The sequence below is a fragment of the Amaranthus tricolor genome, chromosome 8, assembly GCF_026212465.1.
Source record: "Amaranthus tricolor cultivar Red isolate AtriRed21 chromosome 8, ASM2621246v1, whole genome shotgun sequence".
NCBI classification, from domain to species: Eukaryota; Viridiplantae; Streptophyta; class Magnoliopsida; order Caryophyllales; family Amaranthaceae; genus Amaranthus; species Amaranthus tricolor.
Window position 1 is genome coordinate 30,138,078 of NC_080054.1, and position 10,254 is coordinate 30,148,331.

Below are 10,254 nucleotides of genomic sequence, written 5' to 3' on the forward strand. Positions count from 1 at the left end.
ATTGGATGTCCACATTGATTTTTACATGATTGCAAATATAATTTTTAGTTGGGTAAAATCGACTTCGATTACAGAGTTGGGTGAATATCGAATCCTCGGACTTGTATTAAATACCTCTAATTGCACCATTCTATTAACTCTGAATTTTTTTCAGGTTCATCCTCACTAAAAGATTTAAGTTTTGTATTAAATACCTAAAGGTTGCACTACCTATATGAAGAAGTAATTTTCCTTTAACTTCCCTTTACCAGTAGGGATTATTCAACCTTACCTCAATAAAAAAAAATAAAAAAATAAAAAAAAATAAAAAAAAAACATTTCTACATAATTAACTAAATTATAATACGAGTAGATCTTGGATCAATAAGGTCAATAGCACAAAGAGAGCACAACTCGGATGTAAAATGTATTGCTACTGATGCTTTTCTTTCATTCAGCCACGGTTTTTTAAGAACGAGCTTAGTATGTACAACCTCTACACAGGAATGAGGAATCCTGAACTAAAACTATATCAATTACCCCGTATGAACAAGTAAACCAAGGTAATCGACGCAAATATTCAATTTATATACTTGAGGTAAATTAAAAAATAAAAAGGGCTTTACACCAAAAAATGGTAATCTGTACACCTCTTACAAGACCTGGCGGAAAACGCATTGGGTATAAACATGAGTACATGACACGGTATAGCAAAAAAGGTTAATCTTCGATTCTTTGAATCTCGCCCATCATGATACGATTGCTAGTTACCCTAAAACCAAGAAGAGCTGGATCAATCTGCCTTCCTTTCTTTCCTTTCTTCTTCCCGCTCTTACCACCATGGGTAGCATCATAAGATTCTGAAGCACCTGTAGCATGTGCCTCAGGTTGTGGTGGCTTCTTAGCGTTGCTCTTTAACATATCTATGAATGATGTATCCGAGACATCAGAATCACTACAATAATTAGTTCGCCTGAATCGCATATCGTTTTTAGAAGTATCAGGAACTTGGACAGTTGTGTTGCCTCCTAAGTCTCGTCTTCCACCTAAAGATAGATATCATCAGCATTACATTCTGGAAAATGTTATTTACACACCTTAAGGCTATAGGTAAGCATTGAAGTAGGCATGTATGTTAACAAGTAAAACATTTAACAGGTACCAAACAGGCAAACAAGGCATGAATTTGTCACAAGCTTCTAGCATCATATCATTAATTGGAAAATACAATCATCCAATAATAACACAAAATAAAGCCTTTAATTTTACAAATCTAAATAACCATATATAGGAAAATAAATCAATAAGTTCAACGAAGCCGCAGCCTATGATAAAATAAGCTTTTTATTTCAAGCTTATTCAGCAAAATAGAGCGTATTTTCTAGTTGTGAAATAGATCTTACTGATTATCTCAGCAAATTCGAGCTTACAAATTGAACCGCATAGAAAATAGTATAGCCGAGTCAAAATTGAACCAATGCGACTCATAGCACAAGAATAGCACTGATACACTGTTGTTTCAGCCATAGTGTAAAACAAGGCCGCATCACATCGCATCGGCCGCGTTATAAAGGTTTCCAAAACAAACAAACCGATATTTCCCGCATTGTAAAGGTGTCAAAAAACTGCATTTTAGACCGTATCAAGTATGATTTGGCTGATATTAGGCGTTACGATAACCGCATCACTTCCGTTGTCGCATCACCATTCCGTAATCACGTCGTGACTGTTAGCGCATTTTTACACTATGGTTTCAACTATAGAAACTAAGTTAAAGGAAAAATAAGTTCTGATGAATATTTTGCCCTAAAAGTTAAAGGAAAACTTTGACAAGTTCATAAAAGTTTCAGGTCTAAGTAATAAATTTGGAGTAATTCCTTCAGCTCAAGCAATGTTAAGACTCAAGATAACTTCATTTACATTTTGTGACACTTAAATACCCAAAATAGAAATGAGTACATTGTTATTGATTAGTGGCGTCAGAATAGAGCCATCAGAGAAACTAACTAAACTCTATTTCACAGAAATTATTAATTATCTAAGATATTAACATACCATCAAGAGTGCTAATCGATGGGTTTGTTCCTGAAGTGACAGCATCATTAACTAAATCAGACATCCCCTCTTGAGAAGATAATGGACGAGACACAAATGGACGTTTAAATAAGACATTATTTGACCCTCTGGAAAGAACAGTAGGTATCCTGCAAGGAAAACATTATAAAAAAACATTCAACATGAGCAAGAAAACATAAATTAACACAAGAATAGACTACTAAGACAAGGAAAAGGGAAAAGAGAAGGAACCAGATCAACCCCAGTAAAGATGTAAATAAACAATATTATCAAATTCTCTATACTTCGTCTACAATAGATCAACAGATGATAATGTTCTACACAAATAAGAGAATACGGATTAGCAGTTTCCAAAAGGTTCAATACACATTGTTGGCACAAAAGTCCAACAAGAATGTGAAGAGCAGCTGAGAAATGAAGCCGAACAAGAAAAGCACCTTTCAAACCCTTCCCCTCCCCAATTCAAGCCCAAGCTCAGCCACATCAAAGTCACCAAAATAGAGAAAAGGGAAGGGGGAAAGGGAGGGAGAGGGGTAGGGGTAGGGGTAGGGGGTAGGGAAAGGGGAGGGGGAGGGGGAGCTTAGCAGTACATCACATGAATGCTGGAAGGGGGATAGGGAGGTTTGCACCAATGGTTTATAATTTAAAAGAAAAAATAACAATTTCAACTCTGAAATCCCTGTTGGTAGAATGCTGGAACAATGATTACAAATTTCTTTAGAAGTGACAGTCAATTAGTGTTGGAACCTCAAGAGGTGGTACTATTTCAAAGCCATTCACATATATTCTAGCAGAGCTGAATGCTAAAAATGACAGCATCAGATTAATTACCTATCAACCTCTTCGGCAAAGGAATTAGATTGGCCAAACTTTTCATTGTAGAAAGCACCTTGTCCAGCTGCAAGAAACAGAAACAATAGTTACTTCCCCATTAGAAAAAAACGTGCAATCATTAACAGAAGTAATCCCAGATCACTTACCGGCAACACCAATAGAGTTCTGCCTGTTGATGGAACTGGCTTGTATCTCCCTTTCATCTATTAGTGCAACATCAGGTTGCTTTGAAGGTGACTCTGACATATCAATCACTGATAAATTCACCAAATCTTCTACTTTGGGAGCCCACTTCTTTCCCTCCTCAGAAAATTCTCGGTCGATGTAAGAGCTTCCACTCATATCAACAATGTTGTAAATCAGAGAAGAATTTTTACTAATTCCAGGATAGATAGATTCTGCCTCCACAACTAATCCAGAGTTCGATCGACCACTCAATCCACTAGGGTCAACGCCACCTCTCTGCTCATCTCGGAGTTGAGTTTGCTCAGCCGGCATATTAAGAAAAGATGGAACAGAGGCTGGGCTGGCTAGACTGACATCATGATCATGGGCAAGGTTAAACAAATGCTCTGCAGAACTTGATCCAGTAAAAAAACCAGAAGGTGTTCTCCTCTCTGAAGGTGCACGATCATTCAAACTTAGAGGCTGTGTAGGTTGATTATTAGTTTTCTGATGCAATAGTTCCAACAACAATCTTTTTGAGTTGTCTTCACCATGTAGTTGCTCTCTTTTCTGCTGCTCAGGATGAACATCCAGCTGATGCATATATGAATCCATCCAATCATTCGACATACGACTATCATTATCATGCCAATGGCCCTCGACATCAAAATGTGTATTGAATTCATTAGGAACATAAGGGTGGTGAGCATGATGAGTATGGGTGCCAGAATTGAAGGAGCCAAGTTGACCTGCAGAACGCACATGACTGTTTGGATCTTGAATATCCAAGCCCTGCAATCGGGCCATAGCATTGGCCAATTCTAAATTACCACCTGAAACTCCACCTTGCATAGGCATCCCAGGGTCATATAGTCCTCTATTTAGTCTCTCCTGCAAAAGGTTTCGTTCAAAATCTCTTAGCTGCTCCTCTTTTTCCCTGTGCTGCTGCTGGTGCAGCATGTCTAAAGGGCTAAATGGAGGTGGGCTGAAAGCGGCAGAATGAGCTCGTTGAGAACCAACAGGATTTCGAAGAAAATGCTCTGCTTCTTCCACTGGCCAAACGGAGCCAGTTGGACTTCCTTCCCCCATTTCAAGCCGATGCCTTACGCCCATTGACATTTGCTGTGCCTGTAGCTGCTCCTGCTGGAGCATCTGATGAGACCGAAATGGTTCATTGCGAGTATGCTGCATCATTTCCAACAGATCGGCCTGACGATCCTGATGAGTTGTGTGACCTAATTTTGCTTGAATAAGCTGTTCCAGAATTGGATCACTATGCCTAGAAGACTGGTGCAAATGGGTTTGTGAATCACGCAGATGCTGCTTCAACAAAATCTGATCCAAGCTCGTGGTAGGATCTATGCGAGAATGAGCAAAGCCAGCCTCAGGACCATGAAAAAACTGTTCATGGAGTTGTCTAGCTTGTGATTCCTGCTCCTGCAGAAAAATTTTCTGAAGCTGCTGTTGTTGCAAATGATGCTGTAGCTCCAGCTGACGCTGCTGTTCAAGAGCCATAATGCGCTCAAGTTCAGATAAAGGTTGATTAGACAGCTGTTGATGGAGTGAAGCTCGACCAGGCACTTGATCTAGAAGCGACTGATTCAAGTGAGAAAGTTGAGACAACCGATTTCTTTGTTGAATACGCTGCTGCTGCTGCTGCTGCTGCTGGAGTTGTCTCGATATTATATGTTCAGCTAATTCACGATGATTAGATTCTTGATCATGATGAGAAAATTGTTGGGTATCCAATGAGTCCCAAAATATGTGTGCGTTAGAAATCGGAGCCTTGTCATGAAAGTTGGACCACGTTTCATCAATATTCTGATCTCCGCCGAAATGAGAAGGCGCACTGGGTGAATGAACAAAAAGAGGACCAGACATACCCATGGTAGAAGGCATATTCATGGGCTGGGATTGTCTGGTAGGATTACCTTCAAGTTCAGACCACAACAAGCCAAAAGGGTGCAGCTTATCATCCTTTTGAATTGGCATGCAGGTTTTTCTTGTTTCATTTGGAAAATTATGATACCCGGCAATATTTGCAATGGGCCCATCAGCACTTCTCAAACCTCTAACATGGTTATCACCACTCCCTGGTCTTCCAGGGAAAACAATTTCTGCAACAAAGCAGCATTACGTCATTCACACCATGTTATCAGAACAGATTAATAGAATCTCATAAACAAAAAATAATCCCTACATCTCAGATTAACTGATAATTTAATATTCTAAAAATCTTACTCTACACTCCAAAAATATGAGCCATAACCCCTAATCCCTTGTGTATCAATTAAATTGGGACAAAGAGAGTATCATAATGTAGATATATATATATAGATATATACATACCTTCTTCCTGGGCAGACGAATTATAAAAACCTTTTCCATCAGAAAATGCATGTTGCGAAGAAATATCATGCTCCAATATTCGAGAGTGAGCTGGCTGATTTAAGTGATTGTCCAGTTCAGGCAACTGCCAAGATTGACAATTTAATGTGCTCAAATCATTGATCTCGCTGGAACGTGCAGAACCTCCGAGATTATCCATCTTGGAACCAATATCTGAGTTAATACCAAGCCCGTCCTGAACTACGAGGTGAGGCATTACATCACCCAACTCATGAAAAGGGGCATTTTCTGAAGCATCTGCCAAGCGAACTGGTAAATCAGCACCAAAAAAACCTTGTTCGAACCATGAAATAATGTCCACCCCAAGAAAAGGACCCTGTATTTCACCCTGAGGATCAAGGTAATATAAGCTTAACCCCTCAGGAGATACACCGTCTCCCACAGAATTAGCATCTCTCACACACTGAGAAAGATTGTTACAACGGCTATCATCTAGAGATTCTGACACAAACAATGAGTTTGAATCATCTGGAAGTTTAATGCTGATATCAAAAGCAGCATGGTCATTCTCAGCCGCCCTAAGATTATAATTGTCATCATCAGCATCTACATCTGCATCTGCATCAGCAATTGTTGGAACTCCTGACATTGGTCCCTCAGATTCTGTGACAGAAAGTTTAGTTGCTGCATCATATTCAGCAGGTCTTTCTGAAAGAAGAAATAATGTTAAAATTAGAACTAACAAATTCAAATACTATTGTGCTCAACAAAAGATGAAGGCATGATCGCCTGGATAGTAGACAGGGGTCATCACCGTCAACAGTGTCCTCCACAATATTAGCAGGAAAGACACTCTGATTTTCTTCAAGAGAATCCATGTCGCCAGTGCCTGGTTGAAAAACAATTCTACCATCAGGCAAGGATAGTCCAAGTGGTTGTTTCTTAAACAAAATACAAGCTATGGTAATGGAATACCTGTGGCAGCCTCAGCTAACTTGCCCTGTTTGAATGGACTGTAAGAAGCTCCACTGCCAGTAATTGACCCCTTCCATACATCATTAAGTATTACCTATTGCACCACATAACATCAATACTAGGATCTAGTGATAAGAATTAGGAAGTGTAAAAAAAACTGCTTCTCAGAGTCTACATGTGCATTTGTCATGAGATGGGAGGTTTAAATAATGAACAGGAACAACAAAAATCAGATGAAGAAGGCTACTCAAAGGACTAAAAAAAATATCCCAACATAGACCTCACCTCTTCCTCAGCATCTGGTGCAATGAAAGCCAATGGCTCAACAGCCTCCACCCGGGTTAACAAGGGAACTTCTTCCATTAAATCAGGCTTGCAAAAGGAAGTTGCATCAAGTTTTTGTAGACGGTAAATGTCAAGAATCTTGGCCCTAGAGTAACGAAAAGGCTCCACAGAAAGATTTGGTTTGCCAAGAATACACTCATTCTTGTCAACTAGGACAGTAGCACTTGTACTCCCCAGTGGAGGCTTTACAATAGATCCCCCACTTGACCTCCCTCTTCCAACAGTAAATCCGAAATTACGAACATCCAGCTTTCCTTTATCAACCCCAAAGCCAGGCGCAGCACGGTGTGAAGTAGGTGCGCCGGAAGTAGGTTCTGTTCTATGACGAGGCCTCCACTTATCACGCAGTTCAGTATCACGACTGCCACTTCCACTTGATTGACCATCAATATGAGCATCTTCCTTTTCCACATATGTTCTCCTTTCAAGCCGTGATTCCTTCTCCTTCTCTTCAGGACCCCACCTAGATGACCATTTGCTATCACGCCTTGCCTCATGGACAGAGTTGCGATTTGTAGAATCATGCCAACGGTCAGAAGAAGGCAAACTTCTTGCATCGGTACTTTCTCTGATAGAAACATTTTCAACGCGGCGATCAGTTTTCCTGCCATCTCTTCTACCAAGCAAACCCGTTTCCCTTTCTTCCTCACGCCAACGTCTTGTGCTCTCATTTTCGGAAGCCAGTTTCCTCCAGTCCTTCTTGTCATTTTCCTTCTGAATCTGATCATTGGGATTTCCAAGAGACAACGTGTTCATGCCACGAGCATCCTGGTAGAAAAACAAAGGCAAAATCCTGTTAGAAATTAGGGGCACATCATAAACCGGTCAATGGATCTAAAAAAGACCTAAATTACCAGCATGATCCTCAGCTGGCTGCACGATCAAAAAATTAAGATCCACAAAAAAGGACCAACACAAGGCTTTCCCGTCAAAAAGAGTTAAAAAAAAAAGATTCTTTTTATAAGAACTTTGAAAAGCATCAAGGGGTTGTTACCGAAATTCAAAAAATAAGGACAGAAGGTCTCAAGCTTCAACCTATCATAGGGCAATTAAACTACAAGAACAGGAAAAGTCAAGCCGCAGTCATTATATAATTTCCAATATAGAAAAGGCCTTGGAACATAAAATGTTTACATGGTGATGCTGTAAACTCAAAAATATGTTGGTTTTTTCTCTGACAATAAAATAAGGATTTCCATCTCTATCACTTAGCAACTTCAGCCACACAAAGTTGAAATCAAAGATCAAAGGCATCAACAGAGAAACCAAAGAAAGAACTGATTCCCTCAGAATAGAAGATCACAAAGACACAAATTCATAATAAGCATAGGTCATGACCAAAGTCAGCCAAGCAAACGTATGACACAAGCACCCAATAGAACAACACTAAAGCACCTTACACTAACTTCACATAAAACCTAATTATTAGTCACCATATCATAAGAGGCAAAGACGAGCAATCACGGCAAAAATTAAAATAACAATGCCAAAGCCATAATGGCTTAATCCCAACATATGGGGTGTGCTACATGAAATAAAACAATCAATGTGAGAAATCATGTGTAGCATAGAAGATATTGTGTCACAAGATAAAGCAGTAAGAGTAACTTTTGTGAGAGATCAAAGACACACCGGCTTAGCATCGCCAGGTTTAGCATGGAGCCATTGCGGGGAAAGTGGAATGCTGTTCTCAGAAGCTGCTTGATCTACATGGATCCAAAAACACCAGTTATAAACCACGCTACAACAAATTTAGAAGGAAAAAAAAGAATATATGCAAGTATTTCAAAAGTAAACTAAATAAACCCATCACAGCCAAGAAGTACTGTACCTTTAACCTCATCAAGGAATCGCAATGTGACCTTTTCATCACCATTTTCTAAAGAGGCTTCAACAATCAACACACATAGAACGCTTATTAGACATTTCGATTTAAGGTAAAAATCAACCAATAAAAGTAGCCAAACAATAACTAAATAAAACCATTCAAAAAAAAAGCTCAATAAATACAAGTGCACCATAACAAATTCAAAGGCAACAAAGAGAAAATAAACGAGTAATTAAAAACCGACATTAATATAATAGAAGACGGAAAATCCGATCGAGAGTCACAGAAACTGAACATAAACTTAATCCACATAAAAATCATCAAAAAAAAAAATTCATTATCAGATCAAGAGCACTGACTGAATATGAATAGTAAAAACACGAACAAAAAGCAGAGGAAACACAGAATCTACAAGACCGCGACAAAATTCGAAAAAAAAAAAACACAAAAATTCATAATAAAAAAATATTAAAAGAGGTTACCTTTGGTGGTTGATAGATGGAGATCGTGCGGTAGATCAATTTTGCGAGCAGACATGTTCGGTAATTAATATCGAAATCAACAACTCAGATTCGCGAATTCGAAAAGAGGGATTGAAATTTGAAAGAGAGATTGAAAGAGAAATTGCCGGAGAATGTTAGCGCGAGAACAGAGAGAGAGAGAGAGAGAGAGAGAGAGAGAGAGAGAGAAATTAGGGTTTGGAAATTGGAATAGTACTCGGATAGAAGTTGAAGGAAGCAGTAGGAGAGAAGACGGGGGACTCGGCAGGAAGAGGTTATTGTTATGGGTGGTCACAATGCCTAAATCAAATCCATTTTTGTGTTCTTTTTTGCTCTTTTAGCTTTTTGATAAATCTTTTCATTGTACTCGCCGTTTATTTGAATGAAGTTCCCACAAACAAGAAAATTAAGAAAAAATGAAATATTTAGATAGTGAATATGAAGTGTTATTTTTTTTGAATTATAAATTTGGTGGAAAAATTAGAAACGATAAATATTTAAAAAATATTAAAAGAAAGTTAGAGGAAAAATATGGAGATTATATCGAATAAAAAAATATTTTTATAAACTTACTGGGAGATATGTGGGGACCATAAAAGTATAAAAATATTAAAATGAAGTCAGTGGATGATATGTAGGAATTATAAGTATTATTAAAACATTAAAATGAGAATGAATAAGATTATTTTTGTCCAAAATTTGTTACATATAAATAAAAAGAATTCTTATGGGAACAACTCAAAACGGCAAGGAACTTCTTTAAGGAACGGAAGAAGTAATTATTTGTATGAGAATGTTTCACAATTAGAGTGACTCATATAATTAGTCCATTTCTCTAATGATCAGTTTAAAATTGTAGGTGGTCATTTTAAAAAATTAAATTAGATGAGTTTGCCCAATAGAAATCGTCCCACCATAAAATTATTTCATTTAACAATTTTTGAAAAATATATTGTTCATCTTTTGCAACTCTTTTGTTTTATGTGTTAGATTTTTGAACGAGTCTATTGGTTTATAGTTATAATGTTAAGAAATTAATTCAACTAAAAATGTAAATTAATGGTTGAAACTCTAGAAATTGTTATATACTCTAATACGAAGTTACACAAGAATTTTTTGGGTTAGAAAAATGGATGCAATCTATACCCTTCTCATAATGAAATATTTCACATTAAATGAGAGGTAGTTGAGATTCGGACTCAT

General features: G+C 38.0%; 1 protein-coding gene across 2 annotated transcripts; it reads right to left on the bottom strand.

Moving 5' to 3' along the window:
- Positions 1-398: 398 nt before the first annotated feature.
- LOC130821291 (protein ESSENTIAL FOR POTEXVIRUS ACCUMULATION 1-like) lies at positions 399-9,392 on the bottom strand. Of its 2 annotated transcripts, XM_057686984.1 has the most exons (11): positions 9,034-9,391; positions 8,555-8,611; positions 8,356-8,429; positions 6,664-7,491; positions 6,379-6,472; positions 6,218-6,292; positions 5,404-6,111; positions 3,036-5,171; positions 2,887-2,953; positions 2,035-2,183; positions 399-1,025 (listed from the first exon to the last, which is right to left on the bottom strand). In XM_057686984.1, the coding sequence occupies exons 1-11, from the start codon at positions 9,086-9,088 to the stop codon at positions 700-702; spliced, it is 4,569 nt and encodes a 1,522-aa protein (XP_057542967.1). In that variant the 5' UTR covers positions 9,089-9,391; the 3' UTR covers positions 399-699. The 2 variants fall into 2 exon arrangements, with proteins under 2 accessions (XP_057542967.1, XP_057542968.1); XM_057686985.1 differs by lacking the exons at positions 399-1,025; positions 2,035-2,183 and adding an exon at positions 2,208-2,372 and having other exon boundaries at positions 9,034-9,392.
- Positions 9,393-10,254: the final 862 nt, after the last annotated feature.

Excerpts from the sequence above, each read along its gene's own strand:
- LOC130821291 (XM_057686984.1), bottom strand. The coding sequence starts at position 9,088 with ATGTCTGCTCGCAAAATTGATCTACCGCACGATCTCCATCTATCAACC. Across the intron at positions 8,430-8,554 it reads ATTCCTTGATGAGGTTAAAG|ATCAAGCAGCTTCTGAGAAC; the intron begins GTACAGTACTTC and ends GGATCCATGTAG. Across the intron at positions 6,473-6,663 it reads CACCAGATGCTGAGGAAGAG|GTAATACTTAATGATGTATG; the intron begins GTGAGGTCTATG and ends GTGGTGCAATAG.